The following is a 20062-nucleotide window of genomic DNA, read 5'->3' as shown; positions in this document are numbered from 1 at the left end:
ATACGTGCAATTTTATAATTGAGAACAACGCCGTTACAAGTCCAAAGCACTGCATGAATATTAGTTCAGTTGATTACATATCAAACCGAGAGAGAACTTTCAGAGCAAGTGCTCAGTGCGCACCCGTATCTGGACTGCCTATACTGCATCAACATCCGTGCTAGCTCTTTTTTTCTGCCTCTCAAACAACTTCTCATTTTTGTATCTCTCACATCAAATAATCTTTCAACTTGAAATTTTGCATATCACTTAAACATAACAAGAATATGGTAAAAATATTTTGGATTTTTTATGTCATTATGTATACATATGTTTCAAGATTTAATTTGAATTTTAAAATAATTTTTTATTTGAAATTGCAAATAAATTCCAAACTATTTTTCCTCCATTCTATTTGTTATTTTTGAGTGACTTGCAGAAAAACCAAATCGAAATATTATATAATTTGAGAGATATAAAAAGTAAAAAGTCAAAAAGTGTAAAGGTGCCCTTTGCGCGCCTGTGCTATTCAAGATTTCCCTTTCAAATTGCAATTTTTGCGATTCTTTTTGAAGAGGATAAAGCTTCTCTTGTGATATAATGAATAGAAAGTAATTTATCCATGCTATATCTTGGCATGTCATATCGCGATGAGAAATCACAAGTGCGCGTCGAAAAGTTTCATTACTCATATGAAGTACCACCTTTTTTTATAAAAGCATGTCAAAAATTTATCTAATTTTGGATACATCTAGACACATTGTAGTGTGTAGAATTGTAGATACATTTTAATTTAAATAAATCTTTAACATCTTTTTATGGAAGAAAAGAGTACTTATCCTTATCTCGTCCAACCATATATGTATGCATGTTCCATAGTACCATGCCTGGTCGTGTTTAGCTCGCTAGCTCACGGGCAGAAGATGACCTGGTAGTTGGTGCCGCCGGGGCAAGTGTAGATGCTGGTCGCGTCGTCCTTGGGGTAGCTGTAGGCGTCCGGGCACTGCCCCTTGAAGAACCTCGAGTAGTCCGTCGGCCCGCAGCTGTTGGCCGCCGACCCGGTGCAGCAGTACTGGTCCTCCTTGAACACCGTGCACGCGTTGTTGCACCCTCCAGGGGCCTGGAACTCGGCGGGGCACTGCGCCGTCATGTCGGCGTCGCAGCGCGGCCCGCCCTTGGGGCAGCCGGACGTGCCGTCGGCGGGCAGGAAGTCCAGGGGCACGTTGAAGCCGTCGATGACGGAGATATCGATGAAGTCCTGGCCCTCGTACTGGTTCAGCCCGAACTCGGCCAGCGTGTTGGGCGCCTGCCCGTACTGCGTGCACTGCAGCACGCCGCCGCAGTCGCCCGTCTCGCACCACCCGTTGCCGGCGCCGTCGAACCTGCATCCCGTGCGCGCCCACACGCGCCCGCCCGTCGTGCCGGCCGGCACGTCGATCTGCCAGTCCTGCCCCGGGTCGAGCTGCTGGCCCCCGCCGGACGGCACGGCCGCCGCCCACACGGTGAACTGGCACATGTTGGTGATGGTGAACTGGGCGGCGTGGGTGGCGGCCACGAGGAGAAACACAGGGAGGACGCGCAGGACGGAGGAGGACGCCATTGTGTGTCAGTGTGGTGCATCTTCTTCTGAGTAGTAATTTGGTGTCGGTATTTATATGGTGAATGCTAAGCGTCGGCCGGCTGATCGCTAGCGCCGATCAGCCGGGTCGCCATCCGTCGGACTGAGATCCAGTCTCTTCATTGAGAGAATTCACCATGCAATTTTACCTACGTGAGCCATTCGATCAAGATCCAACGCATATGGTTGGTCTAAAGGACTAAAATTTAGAATCAAAATTTAAGTTGTTTAGAAAAAAATAAAAAATTATAGTAAAACATATATATTCCATTGAGTATGCTGGAAAAGTTTAAGTCCATTTGAAAATTTGATTAAATTTTAAGTTCAAAATTTAGATCAACTGTATGCGTTGGATCTTGATCGGAGGAGTAAATGACAAAAAAAACTACCACAATTGTGCCATAGGTGTCAGGGAACTACCAATGGAACACGATTGTCACATGACTACCAGGTTTGGGGCACGCTCACGACGCGGGGCACTGATTCAACGGATCAGCCGTGTTAACCATCTTTCTGGCAGCCGTGGCCCACAGTCAGAGCTGACGTGGCATGCAATTGACGGACGGCCTTTAGGGCTCGCGTTAGGGCTGCTATTTAAGTGGTTGGCTCGGTCGGTCGACTCTCGTCTCCTTCCTCTCTCTTTCTCTCTGTTCCATCCCAGTGCAAGCAGTCGCGGGCCGACGCAGATCTCCGCCGCCGCAGGGACTGATGGCCATGGTTTCGTGGGGTGACGACGAGGAGTCCTCTCCAGAGCAGAGCTCCCTCGGCAGTGATGTGAGTCCTCTCCCTTTGCTGTCATAATTTGGGGAATTTTGATTCTGAGCATGATTTAGGTTGATTCTTCCTTTTTTTCGAACTGCTAGAGTGTGAACACTACGTACGACTCCGATTTCTATGGTTTAGCTGATGAGGGTGGCAGGACTGTGACTTGCAAGCATGGTGTTGTAGCTGCTCGATTTGTAGCATTTGATAGTTGCTGGACAGAGAGGAGGTTCTTAGGGTGTGCAGGCCATGATGGAGAACCAGCTTGTGATTTTCTTCTTTGGGTAGATGGTGAGTGGCCACCTGCACTTCGGAAATCACTGTCAAAGTTGTGGGATTTCTATGGACAAGAAAAGGAGGGCATGGTTAATGATGCTCTGAACAACATGGAAAAGAGGTTTAAGTTGAAAGATGAGATTGAGAAGATGCACATTGACCCGAGAAATGCCCAAGAAGAGATGAAGAAAATTGTGGAGGAGAAGCAGGTCATACTAGCCTTGAAGGCCCAAGCTGAACAAGGTTTGATTGATGCCATGGCTGAATTAGAGCAGAAGAATGCACTGGATGCATCAACTAGCAATATGCACAAATGCATGAGAATTAAGTCAGAGAATGAGAGAGACCCGTTGAAAGAAGAGAAGATAAAGCTTGAGTACATAATTGGGGATTTATTTAAGCTAAAGGAATCTACCAGGGCAAAGCTGAAGAAGATAAAGGAGATGTGTGAGGAGTAGCTAGCATGTGTATCGGTTTAATTTGATTTGAATGTTTGAATTTAATTCCGTATGGTTTGTAATGGTGACCTAAATGATGGTTGGTTTGTAATGTTGAACAATATATGTTGAATCAGTTTAATTTGATCCATGATGTTGAAATGAGTTCCTTTTTATCAGTTTATTAATGAGTTTAAAATATGTGTTATGTGAGGAAAATTTGAGGGTTACTTTATAGTTGGAAAGGTCTCGACATCGACTTGTCGAAATTGTCGAGACCTTTAGGGTTATTTTAAAGTTAGAAAGGTCTCGACATCGACTCGTCGGCTTTGATCCAGACAACTGTCTTAAGCAACATAGACCAGAAAATTTAAGCAACAATTTTAAACATCTCTAATAGTCTTAAGCAACATAGGCATCACAAAATGGTCTTAGTCATCTGCAGGCATGGCCTTTAGGTCATAAGCATCAGCTCAGGCATGGCACTTAATTTACATGCATCACAAAAGGGTCTTAAGCATGTCAGGTACATGCACTTGATAACTGTCTAGCAATACCAACATTACAAAGGACCTAATTTCCTTGTAGAGGAGGTTCAGATGCATCTCTTCCTGGACCAGTTAGCTCCTGCATAAAAATAACCAGACAAACCCCTGGCATTTCCTGGAGTAGATCTAGGAGCAAAGCTAGGAGCATTTCCTGGAGCATTTCCTGGAGCAGACCTTGGAGCATTTCCTGGAGCAGACCTTGGAGCATTTGGTGGAGCAGTTCTTGGAGCATTTGGTGGAGTAGTCCCAGAAGAACTAGCAGCTGCATGATCTGCTGTTGGCATTGTTCTATTGACCTGCAGATGTCATGTAGAAATAAATTAGGACATTACAATGTACAATGTATAAGTAAGATGTACTGTTGACAGTGCATTACCTTGTGATTGTTTTTCCTCATAGCTAGGTCAGGCCTCAAAGGTTGTGAGCAGCTTGTGTACTTGTGCCCCTGTAAGTTGCAGTTGCTATAAGTAATTGTGGACATTCTTGATGTCTCTTTAGGTGTGGGAGGCTCAAATTTGCTCTTCCTCCTTTTTTCTGCCCTTCTGCCCTTCAAGTGATCTTTGAATGCAGGTGGCATCATGTCAATTGTATCTGTCTTAGTCCAACCATGTTGTGCTAGCATTGGATTGAATACAGGCTTGTAGCTTTTCAAGTACATTTCTTTTGTGAAAAAAGGGGACACAAGATCTTCTGGACACATAGCATCCTTATAAATGGCACTCACTGCATGGTTGCAGGGCAAGCTAGTGAGCTGCAACTTCCTACAAGAGCATGTCCTAGAGGTAATGTTGATCTCATGTGTAACTTTCCCACTTTTAACTTGCCATAGTCCTTTATCTGCCCTCTTAGGGATGCAATTTCTTGAGTACTTGTTCATCAACTCAAGCAGTTTTGCATAGTGTGGTGTAATTTCCCATCCAACAGACTCTGCACCATCTCTTTTTTCCATCCCATCTGATCATGCATTTGTCATATATTCCTACTAGCATTGTCACTACTGGTTTGTTTCTGACATCAAGACTGTATTTGTTAAATACCTCAGACAGATTGTTCACCACTAAATCTGTTTGACAATTGGTGTCCATGGCAAACCTTGCCCATGCTTCCACTGGTATCTTGCTCAACTATTTCCATGCTTCCTCACTCTGCTTCTTCATCTCCTCCATTGCTTCATCAAAACCATCTTTTGTGTATGAGTATGCTGCATTATCCATGCACTTATTCAAGTCCTCTCCTCTAAAGCCTGCTGTCTGAAAATTGGCATAAATGTGCCCCAAGAAGTACCTCTGTGGTGAATTAGGAAATACTGTGGAAACTGCTTTCAGTAATCCCTTTTGCATGTCTGACATTAAAGTGTAGTACCCACGCTGTCCATGATCTCCACCTAGTGCATGCTTCAATTGCTCAAGAAACCACTGTCAATTCTCTCTATCTTATTTTGCAACCACTCCCCATGCAATTGGATAGATGTTGTTATTGCCATCTCTACCAGTAGCTGCAAGGATTTGAGCTCCAGAGGTGAGCTTTATGAGGCAACCATCCAACCCAATAAATGGCCTGCAGCCATGTAGAAACCCTTCTCTAGCAGTTTGACACAGAAGAACAATCCATGGAATCTAGGGCTGTAAGAAATGTCCACCAGCTGTCCTTTTTTCATTGCTTCAACCTGCTCCTCCGTTGGACCTGTGATCACAGTGGTCACAATGCACCTGGAACCAGGAATTTTGTCAATAGCAGTCTGCAGATAATCCCTTATTTTGTGATACTGTTTCTTGTGATCCCCCATCACCATCTCATTTGCCTTGGTCCTTGCCCTGTAAGCCATCCTCTTGGGAACATCCACTCCAAAGTCTTTCTGTGCTTTGTCTTGCAAAGTGGTGATGGAAGTGGTGATGTTTGATTTGTATTCAGTAACATATGCACCACTAAGACACTTTGCATTAACCCTTGTTCTAGATGGATCTGTTGGGCATGTGTGCTTCAACTCCATTTTCTTGATGCAGAATGTAGACTCATTTTTTATCTCCTTTTTCTCCTTCTCCTTCACATTCTCTTCATTCTTTTTCTTCTGCTTGTCCTTCCACCACACAATGATCCTGCCAGGTGTATTCATGTGGTAATGGAAATTCCTGACCTGCACAATGTGGAGTCTAGCCAAAGCTTGCCTGAATTGATACACGTCTTTGAAGCAAAGTCCCACCATGAATTGTTTCTCTGGATTCTCTCTATTGTCATCATACCACACCCTCTCCTTGGCCATCTTTCATCTGCTCTTTCTCCCTCCTGCTAACACAAAAGGCAATGGCTCATACCCATCATCTTCTTCTGCTTTCAGAAATCCTTTGTCACCCGCATCATCAGAAGGAACCCAATCTGGAATAACATCTGCCTCTACTTGAGAATGTGATCTCAATGTTGGACCAGGCCTCTTCACTTGCCTCTTCACTTCAGGAATTGTTGGAATATCCTCACACTGAGTTGCATTGTCATAAATGTCCTCCACATCACTCTCCCCCTCACAATGAAGCATTGGACCAAGATTACTCTTCCTCTTAGCAGCAATTCTCTGGTGCATTTCCTCTTCCTGAGCTCTTCTTGCCTTCTTTGCAGCTACTGGGTCAAATCTGCATGGATATAGGTAACTATCATCCTCATCTTCAGATTCCTCTTCTTCTTCTGCCATACATGTCTCTATATCCAGTACATGTTTACCCTTCTCACAATTAACACTCTCCTGCGTGTGCATCTGATATAAATTGGGATCATCCATTTGTGACTGCCAACCATCATAGAAGGAACTGTCTTGGCTCAGAAAAGGGTGTGTAATTGACTCTTCTTCCTATGGATCAAGGTCAATTGTGCTTGCATTTTTTCTCTTCAATGGTGATAAAACAATTGCTCTTTTCCTATTGTCCTTCATCACAGTTTCTTTGTACTTGCATACTTCACTAGCATTTCATCAACATTATAATTGTTGTCCACTAGCTCTAATCCACTCAGTCCTACTCCTTCATTTTTAACATAATATAAGGAATCACACAGACCATATCCCTCTTCCTCCATGACGGACAACGATTTCAAAAACCGTATGTCTGCCCTACGTAAAGTTTTCTAAACAAATTTTGCTCCATCAAATTGAAAATACAGCTCCCACATCTCTAACTGCTCCCTATCATCCAAATTAACACTCTAGTCAAGCTCCATCATCATTCTACCCACATTATTACCAGAAAATACCCTAGGGCAAAATCGAACAGGGGAGTACTCTATAGAGGGCAAAATCGAATATACGGAGGGCAAAGAACTCTTACCCGCTACCATTGTAGAGATAATGGCTCATCGGGTCATTCTGTGACGACATGCCCCCAGATGTCCACCACTTCTCCGACTCTGGATGTGGGGGGCTTGGTGGAGTCAGCTGCAGCACCGGCGATGCATGCTGCAGCACCGGCGGGGGCACGACGAAGCCCTCCATGCCATCGGTAGGAGCGAGGCGCTACTGCATCGGCCACCATACGCCGAAGATTCGTCGTCCACGACTGGGTCGCCAGACCAGTCACCGACGCCTCCTCTGTCTTCCATTTTGGTTCGATTTGGGGGAGAAGTGGCTCAGTGACGATGGGGAAAGTCAACCAAGCGTTGCCCTAACGCGAGCCCTAACGGCCGTCCGTCAACTGCACACCACGTTGGCACTGACAGTGGGCCACAGCTGCTAGCAACATGGTTAACACGGCTGGTCCGCTGAATCAGTGCTCCGCATCGCCAGCGTGCCCCAAACCTGGTAGTCATGTGACAATCGCGTCCCATTTGGTAGTTCCGTGTCATCTATGGCACAATTGTGGTAGTTTTTTATTCATTTACTCTGATCGGAGGGCTCATGTAGGTAAAGTCGCATCGTGACTTTTTCTTAGAGCGTCTCCAACAGGCGCGTTATATAGGTCGCGCGCTATATAAACCGCCGATTTGCAGCGCGCGGAGGCGGAATCGCTCCTTGATACGTCTCAAACGTATCTATAATTTCTTATGTTCCATGCTACTTTTATGATGATACTCACATGTTTTATACACATTATATGTCATTATTATGCATTTTCCGGCACTAACCTATTAACGAGATGCCGAAGAGCCAGTTGTTGTTTTCTGCTGTTTTTGGTTTCAGAAATCCTAGTAAGGAAATATTCTCGGAATCGGACAAAATCAACGCCCAGGGGCTTATTTTTCCACGAAGCTTCCATAAGACCGAGGGAGATACGAAGTGGGGCCACGGGGCGCCGCCACACTAGGGCGGCGCGGCCTAGAGAGGGCCCGCGCGGCCCTAGCGTGTGGGGATCCCGTGACGCCCCCTGACCTGCACTTCCGCCTACTTAAAGCCTTCGTCGCGAAACCCCCAGTACCGAGAGCCACGATACGGAAAACCTTCTAGAGACACCGCCGCCGCCAATCCCATCTCGGGGGATTCAGGAGATCGCCTCCGGCACTCCGCCGGGAGAGGGGAATCATCTCCCGGAGGTCTCTTCATCGCCATGATCGCCTCCGGATCGATGTGTGAGTAGTCCAACCCTAGACTATGGGTCCATAGCAGTAGCTAGATGGTTGTCTTCTCCTCATTGTGCTATCATGTTAGATCTTGTGAGCTGCCTATCATGATCAAGATCATCTATTTGTAATGCTACATGTTGTGTTTGTTGGGATCCGATGAATATTGAATACTATGTCAAGTTGATTATAAATCTATCATATATGTTGTTTATGTTTTTGCATGCTCTCCGTTGCTAGTAGAGGCTCGGCCAAGTTGATACTTGTAACTCCAAGAGGGAGTATTTATGCTCGATAGTGGGTTCATGCCTCCATTGAATCTGGGACAAGTGACTAGAAAGTTCTAAGGTTGTGGATGTGCTCGTTGCCACTAGGGCTAAAACATCAATGCTTTGTCTAAGGATATTTGTGTTGATTACATTACGCACCATACTTAATGCAATTGTCTCGTTGTTTATAACTTAATACCGGAGGGGTTCGGATGATAACCTCGAAGGTGGACTTTTTAGGCATAGATGCATGCTGGATAGCGGTCTATGTACTTTGTCGTAATGCCCTGATTAAATCTCATAGTACTCATCATGATATATGTATGTGCATTGTTATGCCTTCTTTATTTGTTAATTGCCCAACTGTAATTTGTTCACCCAACATGCTATTTATCTTATGGGAGAGACACCACTAGTGAACTGTGGACCCCGGTCCAATTCTTTACATCTGAAATACAATCTACTGCAATTGTTCTCTACTGTTCGTCGCAAACAATCATCATCTTCCACACTATACATCTAATCCTTTGTTTACAGCAAGCCGGTGAGATTGACAACCTCACTGTTACGTTGGGGCAAAGTATTTTGATTGTGTTGTGCAGGTTCCACGTTGGCGCCGGAATCCCTGGTGTTGCGCCGCACTACACTCCGCCACCAACAACCTTCACGTGCTCCTTGACTCCTACTGGTTCGATAACCTTGGTTTCTTACTGAGGAAAAACTTGCTGCTGTACGCATCACACCTTCCTCTTGGGGTTCCCAACGGACGTGTGTCTTACACGCCATCAAGCATTTTTTCTGGCGCCGTTGCCGGGGAGATCAAGACACGCTGCAAGGGGAGTCTCCCACATCCAATCTCTTTACTTTGTTTTTGTCTTGCTTTACTTTATTTTATTTACTGCTTTGTTTGCTCTTATATCAAAAACACAAAAAAATTAGTTGCTAGATTTACTTTATTTACTGTGTTGTTCTCTATATCGAAAACACAAAAAAATTAGTTACTTGCATTTACTTTATGTAGTTTGCTTTATTTACTACTGCTAAAATGGGTACTGTTGAGAATACTAAGTTGTGTGACTTCACTAGCACAAATAATAATGATTTCTTATGCACACATATTGCTCCACCTCGCTACTACAGCAGAATTCTTTGAAATTAAACTCGCTTTACGTAATCTTGTTATGAGAGAGCAATTTTCCGGTGTTAGTTCCGATGATGCTCGCTGCCCATCTTAATAATTTTGTTGAACTATGTGAAATGCAAAAGTATAAGGATGTAGATGGTGACATTATAAAATTAAAATTGTTTCCTTTCTCCTTAAGAGGAAGAGCTAAAGATTGGTTGCTATCTCTGCCTAGAAATAGTATTGATTCTTGGACTAAATGTAAAGATGGTTTTATTGGTAGATATTATCCTCCCGCTAAAATTATATCTTTGAGAAGTAGCATAATGAATTTTAAGCAATTAGATAATGAACATGTTGCTCAAGCATGGGAGAGAATGAAATGTTTGGTAAAGAATTGCCCTACCCATGGACTAACTACTTGGATGATCATCCAAACCTTTTATGCAGGATTGAATTCTTCTTCACGGAACCTATTGGATTCAGATGCTGGAGGTACCTTTATGTCCATTACTTTGGGGGCGGCAACAAAGCTTCTTGATAATATGATGATCAATTACTCTGAATGGCACACGGAAAGAGCTCCATAAGGTAAGAAGGTAAATTATGTTGAAGAAACCTCCTCCTTGAGTGATAAGATTGATGCTATTATGTCTATGCTTGTGAATGGTAGATCTAATGTTGATCCTAATAATGTTCCTTTAGCTTCATTGGTTGCCCAAGAAGAACATGTTGATGTGAACTTCATTAAAAGTAATAATTTCAACAACAATGCTTATAGGAATAATTCTGGTAACAACTATAGGCCATATCCTTCTGCAAATGGTAACAGTTATGGTAATTCTTATGGGAATTCTTACAATAATAATAGGAATGTACCCCCTGGTCTTGAATCCATGCTTAAATAATTTATTAGTACACAAACTGCTTTTAACAAATCTGTTGAAGAAAAGTTTGATAAAATTGATATTCTTGCTTCTAAGGTTGATAGACTTGCCTCTGATGTTGATCTTTTAAAATTGAAAGTTATGCCTAATAAGGATAATGATAATAAAATTGTTACTACAGCAAACGCCATCCAAGTTCGAATTAATGAAAATATTAGATTGATGGCTGAATTGCATCCTAGGTGGGAAAGAGAAGAAAATGAAAAACTTGCTAAAGAGAATAATGTAGCTGAAGTTTGGACTATTACCACCACTAGTAATGATAATGCTTCACATGTTGCTACACCTCCTACTATCAATGGTAAAATAATTGGTGTTGGCAATGTTTCTACTCCTAGTGCAAAGCGTGCAAAATTGTCTGAAACTGCTAAAACTGCTGAAACTGCTTGTGATAAAACTGCTGAAATTTTTCAAAATGTTGGGGACAATGATTCCATTGCTGTAGGTCATAATGGTTTAGATTTTGATGATTGTTACATCTCTGAAGTTATAAAGTTCTTACAAAAACTTGCTAAAAGTCCCAATGCTAGTGCTATAAATTTGGCCTTTACAAAACATATTACAAATGCTCTCATAAAAGCTAGAGAAGAGAAACTAAAACTTGAAACTTCTATTCCTAGGAAGTTAGAAGATGGTTGGGAGCCTATCATTAAGATGAGGGTCAATGATTTTGATTGTAATGCTTTATGTGATCTTGGTGCAAGTATTTCTGTTATGCCTAAGAAAATTTATGATATGCTTGACTTGCCACCATTGAGAAATTGTTATTTGGATGTTAATCTTGCTGATAATGCTATAAAGAAACCTTTGGGAAGGATTGATAATATTCGCATTATGGTTAACAATAACCTTGTCCCCGTTGATTTTGTTGTCTTGGATATTGAATGCAATGCATCTTGTCCCATTATATTGGGAAGACCTTTTCTTCGAACTCGTTGGTGCTACCATTGATATGAAGGAAGGTAATATTAAATATCAATTTCCTCTTAAGAAAGGTATGGAACACTTCCCTAGAAAGAGAATGAAGTTACCTTATGATTCTATCATTAGAACAAATTATGATGTTGATGCTTCGTCTCTTGATAATACTTGATTCACACTTTCTGCGCCTAGCTGAAAGGCGTTAAAGAAAAGCGCTTATGGGAGATAACCCATTATTTTAATTCTGCACTCTGTTTTATATTTGAGTCTTGGAAGTTTTTACTACTGTAGCAACCTCTCCTTATCTTTATTTTACTGCATTGTTGTGCCAAGTAAAGTCTTTGATAGTAAAGTCAATACTAGATTTGGATTACTGCGCAGGAACAGATTTCTTGCTGTCACGAAATTGAGCCGCCCCTGCTGTAGAAAATTTTAAAAAATCTGCCAATTTACGTGCGTGATCCTCAGATATGTACGCAACTTTCACTCAATTTGGGCATTTTCATCTGAGCAAGTATGGTGCCTCTACAAAATTCGTCTTTACGGACTGTTCTGTTTTGACAGATTCTGCCTTTTATTTCGCATTGTCTGTTTTGCTATGTTTGATGGATCTCTTTGTTCCATTAACTTTCAGTAGCTTTGTGCAATGTCCAGAAGTGTTAAGAATGATTATGTCACCTCTGAATATATGAATTATGCACTGACCCTCTAATGAGATTGTTTTGAGTTTGGTGTGGAGGAAGTTTTCAAGGGTCAAGAGAGGAGGATGATACAATATGATCAAGAAGAGTGAAAAGTCTAAGCTTGGAGATGCCCCCGTGGTTCATCCCTGCATATTTTAAGAAGACTCGAGCATCTAAGCTTGGGGATTCCCAAGGCATCCCTTCTTCATCGACAACTTATCAGGTCACCTCTAGTGAAACTATATTTTTATTCCGTCACATCTTATGTGCTTTACTTGGAGCGTCTGTTTGTTTTTGTTTTTTGTTTTTGTTTGAATAAAATCGGATCCTAGCATTCCTTGTTTGGGAGAAAGACACGCTTCTCTGTTTCGTATGAACACATGTGTTCTTAGCTTTATCTTTAATGTTCATTGCGAAGGTTGAACTACTTCGTTCATTGTTATATGGTTGGAAACAGAAAATGCTGCATGTGGTAAATGGTATAATGTCTTGAATAATGTGATACTTGGCAATTGTTGTGCTCATATAGATCATGTTTAAGCTCTTGCATCATGTACTTTGCACCTATTAATGAAGAACTACATAGAGCTTGTTAAAATTTGGTTTGCATGATTGGTTTCTCTAGAGTCTAGATATTTTCTGGTTAAGGTGTTTGAACAACAAGGAGACAATGTAAAGTCTTATAATACTTACAATATGTTCATATGTGAGCTTTTCTGCACCTTTTATACTTGAGTTTGCTTCAAACAACCTTGCTAGCCTAGCCTTGTATTGAGAGGAATTCTTCTCGTGCATCCAAATCCTTGAGCCAAATACTATGCCATTTGTGTCCACCATACCTACCTACTACATGGTATTTCTCTGCCGTTCCAAAGTACATTACTTGAGTGCTACCTTTAAAGTTCTATTCTTTGTCTTTGCAATATATAGCTCATGGGAAAATAGCCTTAAAAACTATTGTGGTGAAGAATATGTACTTATGTGTCTTATTTCTTAATATTAACTGTTGTTAAATGCTTATGCATTAAAGAGGAGTCCATTATCTGTTGTCTATGTTGTCCCGGTATGGATGTCTAAGTTGAGAATAATCAAAAGCGAGAAATCCAATGCGAGCTTTCTCCTTAGACCTTTGTACAGAGCGGCATAGAGGTACCCCTTTGTGACACTTGGTTGAAACATATGCTATGCAATGATAATCCATGTTAATCCAAGCTAATTAGGACAAGGTGCGAGCACTATTGGTAATCTATGCATGAGGCTTGCAACTTATAGGATATCTTATACATAACACATATGCTTTATTACTACCGTTGACAAAATTGTTTCTTGTTTTCAAAATGAAAAGCTCTAGCATAAATATAGTAATCCATGCTTCCCTCTGCGAAGGTCCTATCTTTTACTTTATTGTTGAGTCAGTTTACCTATTCTTTCTATCCCAGAAGCAAACACTTGTATCAACTGTGTGCATTGATTCTTACATGTTTACCTATTGCATTTGTTATATTACTTTGTGTTGACAATTATCCATGAGATAAATATGTTGAAGTTGCAAGCAACCGCTGAAACTTATATCTTCCTTTGTGTTGTTTCAAAGCTTTCTACTAAGAATTTATTGCTTATGAGTAACTCTTATGCAAGTCTTATTGATGCTTGTCTTGAAAGTATTATTCATGAAAAGTCTTTGCTATATGATTCATTTGTTTACTCATTATCTTCATCATTGCTTCGAATCGCTGCATTCATCTCATATTCTTTACAATAGTATTGATCAAGATTATGATAGCATGTCACTTCAGAAATTATCTTTGTTATCGTTTACCTACTCGAGGGCGAGTAGGAACTAAGCTTGGGGATGCTTGATACGTCTCAAACGTATCTGTAATTTCTTATGTTCCATGCTACTTTTATGATGATACTCACATGTTTTATACACATTATATGTCATTATTATGCATTTTCCGGCACTAACCTATTAACGAGATGCCGAAGAGCCAGCTTGTCAGTTTTCTGCTGTTTTTGGTTTCGAAATCCTAGTAAGGAAATATTCTCGGAATTGGACGAAATCAACGCCCAGGGGCTTATTTTTCCACGAAGCTTCCAGAAGACCGAGGGAGATACGAAGTGGGGCCACGGGGCGCCACCACACTAGGGCGGCGCGGCCTAGAGAGGGCCCGCGCGGCCCTAGCGTGTGGGGCCCCTGTGACGCCCCCTGACCTGCCCTTCCGCCTACTTAAAGCCTTCGTCGCGAAACCCCCAGTACCGAGAGCCACGATACGGAAAACCTTCCAGAGACGCCGCCGCCGCCAATCCCATCTCGGGGGATTCAGGGATCGCCTCCGGCAACCTCGCCGGAGAGGGGAATCATCTCCAGGAGGTCTCTTCATCGCCATGATCGCCTCCGGATCGATGTGTGAGTAGTCCACCCTGGACTATGGGTCCATAGCAGTAGCTAGATGGTTGTCTTCTCCTCATTGTGCTATCATGTTAGATTTTGTGAGCTGCCTATCATGATCAAGATCATCTATTTGTAATCCTACATGTTGTGTTTGTTGGGATCCGATGAATATTGAATACTATGTCAAGTTGATTATCAATCTATCATATATGTTGTTTATGTTCTTGCATGCTCTCCGTTGCTAGTAGAGGCTCTGGCCAAGTTGATACTTGTAACTCCAAGAGGGAGTATTTATGCTCGATAGTGGGTTCATGCCTCCATTGAATCTAGAACAGTGACATCAACCTCTAAGGTTGTGGATGTGCTGTTACCACTAGGGATAAAACATCAATGCTTTGTCTAAAGATATTTGTGTTGATTACATTACGCACCATACTTAATGAAATTGTCTGTTGTTTGCAACTTAATACTGGAAGGGGTTCGGATGATAACCTGAAGGTGGTCTTTTTAGACATAGATGCATGCTGGATAGCGGTCTATGTACTTTGTCGTAATGCCCTGATTAAATCTCATAGTACTGATCATGATATACGTATGTGCATTGTTATGCCTTCTTTATTTGTCAATTGCCCAACTGTAATTTGTTCACCCAACATGCTATTTATCTTATGGGAGAGACACCACAAGTGAACTGTGGACCCCGGTCCAATTCTTTACATCTGAAATACAATCTACTGCAATTGTTCTCTACTGTTCTTCGCAAACAATCATCATCTTCCACACTATACATCTAATCCTTTGTTTACAGCAAGCCGGTGAGATTGACAACCTCACTGTTACGTTGGGGCAAAGTATTTTGATTGTGTTGTGCAGGTTCCACGTTGGCGCCGAAATCCCTGGTGTTGCGGCGCACTACACTCCGCCACCAACAACCTTCACGTGCTCCTTGACTCCTACTGGTTCGATAACCTTGGTTTCTTACTGAGGGAAAACTTGCTGCTGTACGCATCACACCTTCCTCTTGGGGTTCCCAACGGACGTGTGTCTTACACGCCATCACTCCTCCAGCAGGCGCGGCAAACAGTGTTGCGCTGTAAAATATTTGGGGCGCGCAGCTTTTTGCACAATCCCGAGCGCCAAATGTGACGCGTCGGTTACAACGCGCGGCATCGCTCGGCGCATGCGGGAATACCCAACGGCTGGAAAATTTCCCCCCGCGCCCGCGCCGCGAAATCCCGCCGCCTCCGGTCGATTCCGTTGCTGGCCCCGCTGTTGCTCGCCACCGCGTCGTAGATCCACCTCGCCCGCGCCTCCTGCCGGCAGTAGCGGTCACTCCGCCGCGCTGCCCCGATCGGGCGCCGTCGCCACCGACGGGCACAAGCCGACGCTTCTCCCCGCCTCGCCCGCGCCTTCTCATGTACATACCCCGCACCGCCGTCGCCATGTCGTCGTCTTCGAGCTTGCTGATGACATGGTGCAGCCAAGATGCTCGCCGATTTGCTCGCAAGTTATGCGCCTCCGCCGGCCGGCCGCCATGATTTTGCTCGCCGATTAGCTACTATAGTTAGTTGTAGTTAAGTAATGTCATATGTATGTTTGTAGAGTTCATCATATGATTCATCGGATGACGAGTACGACCAAGAGGAAGAGGAGAACATATCCTTACTATTAGCATACCGCGCCGTTAAGAAGCCAAAAATTGGTGGATCGGTGTTCGGTAGACAGAAGATTGGAGAGAAAGGATTGAAGGGCATGAGAAGTTGATGCGGTCGTATTTCAATGAGAATCCGGTATTTCCCGAAAGATATTTTCGGATGAGCATCAACTTGTTCAAGCACATCGCAACGGAGGTGACCAAGTATGATCAGTTCTTTGAGCAAAGGAGAAATGCCATCGGAGAACTTGGTCATAGCACATATCAAAAGGTGACCGCCGCCTTGCGTATGTTAGCATATGGTATACCGGCGGATCTAGTTGATGATCATTTGGCCATGGAGAGAGCACGTATATCTTGTGTGTGAAGCGCTTTGTTGTTGCAATTGTCAATGTTTTCGGATCCACATACTTGAGAGCCCCCAATGCTCAAGACACGGCAAGGCTTTTGGAGTTCAACGCCGACCGGGGGTTTACAGGTATGCTTGGTTCCATTGATTGTATGCACTGGAGTTGGAAGAATTGTCCAGCGGTATGACATGGACAATTCAAAGGGTACAAGAAGGATGCCACCATATTCCTTGAAGCGGTCGCCGATCAAGAGACTTGGATATGGCATGCATTTTTTGGAATGCCCGGGTCTTGCAATGACATCAATGTTCTTCAATGATCACCACTAATGACAATTCTTGCAATGCGGGAACGTCCATTGGTGGAGTTTGAAGCAAATGGCCACAAGTACAACTATGGCTACTTCCTCGCCAACGACATATATCCAAGGTGGCAAACATTTGTGAAGCCGGTCATTCAACCACGAGGTAAGAAGCAAACCCAATTCCACAATGCACAACCGGCGGCTAGGAAAGATGTAGAGAGAGCATTTGAGATTTTGCAAGGTCAATTTGCCATTGTGAGATGGCCGGCTAGATTTTGGGACCAAGAATCCCGTTGGTATATCATGACCGCTTGTGTCATCATGCATAACATGATTATAGAGGATCATAGCCACTACGAGTTGATGGGGGTTCCCATGCAAGTGAGGAGGCCCGCACATACGATTGCCCGGTTCATTGCCTCGTACCATGCCATTCGCTCCAACGACACACATGATGAGCTCTAAAAAGATCTAATGGAAGAATGGTGGAATTGACATGGACAACAATAATTGCATACTTGTTGTATTTGTTTGAAAGCTATGTGTTGTATTGTCTCAAAACTATGTTGTATTCTTGTATGTTGATCCGTAAACTTGTTGTATTTGGTATGAACAATTTCATGTACTTGTTGTATTTGTTGGAAACAATTTGTTGCATTTGTATGGTACATTTTATTTGTAAATTTAGATAATTGTTTGATCTTGCTTGCGTACTTGTGTGTGTTTGTTATTTGCGCCGCGTTACGCGCTGCATAATGGAGCGTTCGGCGGAGGAGCTTTTTTACCGCACCAACATGCGTTGCAAAATAGAGCATTCGACAGGACAAGTTTCGCTATCCGTTTACAGCGCGTCGAAAACGAGGTTTAGCGCCAAAATTGTAGTGCGCCTTGGAGATGTTCTGAGTAAAGTCACGGATCTCAATGCCCAGCCGTCCGTTCCGTCCGATCAGAGCAGGAATCCCACGAGAAAAAAGCTTGAAGCTGTTTGCTCGTGGCCATGTTGGTGGAACCCACCAAAATCCGTGATGGCCAGCAGCAAATTTTTCGGATTCCCTGTCGCCTGCATGCATATCCATAGGTTTTCGGAAAAGTTCCAGTTGAACCTGGGTGCACGTGAACCCTGTTGAGAAATACATTTTTCAAAAGTTAAAAAATTCTGAAATAAAAATAACGGGATACGTAAGCATGTTCCATGTGTGCGTAGAAAGTTTTTACGGAGAAACCACTTTTTTATTTCAGAATCTAAAAAAGAAAAAATACGTCACATATATACTGCTATATAGCCCTGCAAAATTTCACTTTTTTACCGAGGTAAAAAAAAAATCGTCACGAAACTCATGGCCGGGGCACATGTTTAAGATCACCTTTGCATTCATTTTGTGTTTCGATTTTTAAAACATGTTTTTACATCACAAACGCATTTTTGAAAAAGTGGGTTCACATGCACCCAGGTTCTAAAAAGCCAGTCTTCTCGCTTTCTCTCGCCCATATGATTTCAGGCGTTCACCTCAATAATGCTACTAAAACTTAGGGCATCTCCAACGGACCGAGGCATTTCGAAGTTTAAAATATTTACGTTTATCCGTTGGCCTGCGGAAGGCATGTGGTCTAGGATGATCGTTTCCTTCGGGGTATCCAGTGGTGCGGACGTATATTTTAGCGCAGACAACGTCAAGGTCGTGAATGGCGGTTTAACGTCCCGTCGAGGCCTGCCACAGGCGATTACCGGTTCCCGCATGACGATGATCGTTCCCACGCTTGCCCAACACATCGGCGCGTTTCGCGCGCGGGAAACGTCCTGCGCGGCAACATCGTTTCCCGCCCCGCCGTGACTATATATGGTGGACACCGGCGGGGGTGACAGGCACACCTCAACCTAAACCCTAGCATCCATCCATGGCTGCAACCTTAGCTGGGATCAGGTTGTTCAGATGTGCCGCCAAGCCCACCCGGAGGACGAGCAGCTAGTCGCCGACGCGTTTCAGCCGAGCAGCTGGACCTGGAGGTGGCGGAGGCGGAGGTTGTGGATGCGGAGGCGGTAGAACATGCGCTAAGGTGTCAGCGCTTCGCGGCGGCCAGGGATGGTTAACTCGACTAACCATCTCTGGAAAGATGGTCCTTTTGGCCAATCAATAGTAATGAAGGAATATTTTTCTTACCTAGTCACTGCCTACCGGGTCCGGATGCAACCAACGCGGTCACTTTGCGCGACCGCGCAGCGTCCGTAGAGACGCAAAGATATCGCTTATTTGGGTCAGGTTCGCGTCGTCGCGGACGACGCGGTTACTGCGTCGCCCCGGTAGAGCAGGGCCCAGACGCATTTTTGGTATCCGCGGACGCAAACGGTCGCTCAGCGTCCGTTTGCGTCGCCCCGTTGGAGATGCCCTTAGAGCATCTGCAGTCGCGTCCCCCAAAGGGATTTGGGGCACGCCGGACAGAAAAACGTTCCCAGTCGCGCTCCCCAAAGGCCTTTTTTGTCCGGCGCGGCCCAATACGGTGTCCGGCGTCCCGAGCCCATCCCCGCAATACAGGGGACGCTCCGGGCACGCCGGACACAACGAAATGAGAGGCGAGGAGGCACGGGCCCGATGCGTCAGCGGCTCGGATGCTCAACCGCCGCCTACGTAACGACGATGCAGTTGCCGGGAAGCGGAACCGTCGCATTGGCAACCGCGTCAACCGACACGCCAACCGCCGGAATGGAGCGTGGACTCCTTGGAAGAGCAACCGCCGCTCTCTTCGACTTCTGCGCCGCCGTTCATCCGCGCTCAATAAGACCCGTACGTAGGCGCTTTCGGATCTTCAACCGGCCGCCATTCATCCAAGCTTCCATCCGACACCTCCAGCGACGATGAGCTACACCTCACAGCTTCCATCCGACACCTCCAGCGAGGGCAAGTCTGCTGGATTTCGCCATTGGTGGGACAGAACCAGGATGACCAGCAGCGGCGACGATTCTTTGCCAGCACTTGACAGCTATGAGGAATGGTTGGGCGTGGAGGAGGACGCGGAGGAGGAAGGGTCAGAGGAGGCGGCGGCGGCGGCCCGTGCGAAGGTGGAGGCGGACGCGAAAGTGAAGGCCAAGGCGCAGCCGGCGAGCAACGACGACGACGAGGAGGACACTAGTTCCTCCGACGGTCGGCCGACACCGCCTCTTCGGAAGAGGTGACGAGCAGGAAGCGCCACCGTGATGACAACGACGAGGCGGAGCCATCATCGAAGAAGAAGACGAAGTAGTTTAAAATAATTTATATGTAATT

General features: G+C 44.3%; 1 protein-coding gene across 1 annotated transcript; it reads right to left on the bottom strand.

Moving 5' to 3' along the window:
• Positions 1–889: 889 nt before the first annotated feature.
• Positions 890–2630, bottom strand: LOC124700064 (alpha-amylase/trypsin inhibitor-like). The gene is made up of 2 exons (XM_047232255.1): positions 2611–2630; positions 890–1580 (listed from the first exon to the last, which is right to left on the bottom strand). The coding sequence occupies exon 2, from the start codon at positions 1577–1579 to the stop codon at positions 890–892; it is 690 nt and encodes a 229-aa protein (XP_047088211.1). The 5' UTR covers position 1580; positions 2611–2630.
• Between the last annotated feature and the right edge of the window lie 17432 nt (positions 2631–20062).

Source organism: Lolium rigidum, chromosome 3, assembly GCF_022539505.1.
Source record: "Lolium rigidum isolate FL_2022 chromosome 3, APGP_CSIRO_Lrig_0.1, whole genome shotgun sequence".
Lineage (NCBI taxonomy): Eukaryota > Viridiplantae > Streptophyta > Magnoliopsida > Poales > Poaceae > Lolium > Lolium rigidum.
The sequence above is the reverse complement of the archived record's forward strand: the minus strand, read 5'-3'. Positions and strand labels throughout refer to the sequence as shown.

What these genes read in the sequence shown, in the direction of transcription:
- LOC124700064 (XM_047232255.1), bottom strand. Translation starts at nt 1,579, where the DNA reads ATGGCGTCCTCCTCCGTCCTGCGCGTCCTCCCTGTGTTTCTCCTCGTG.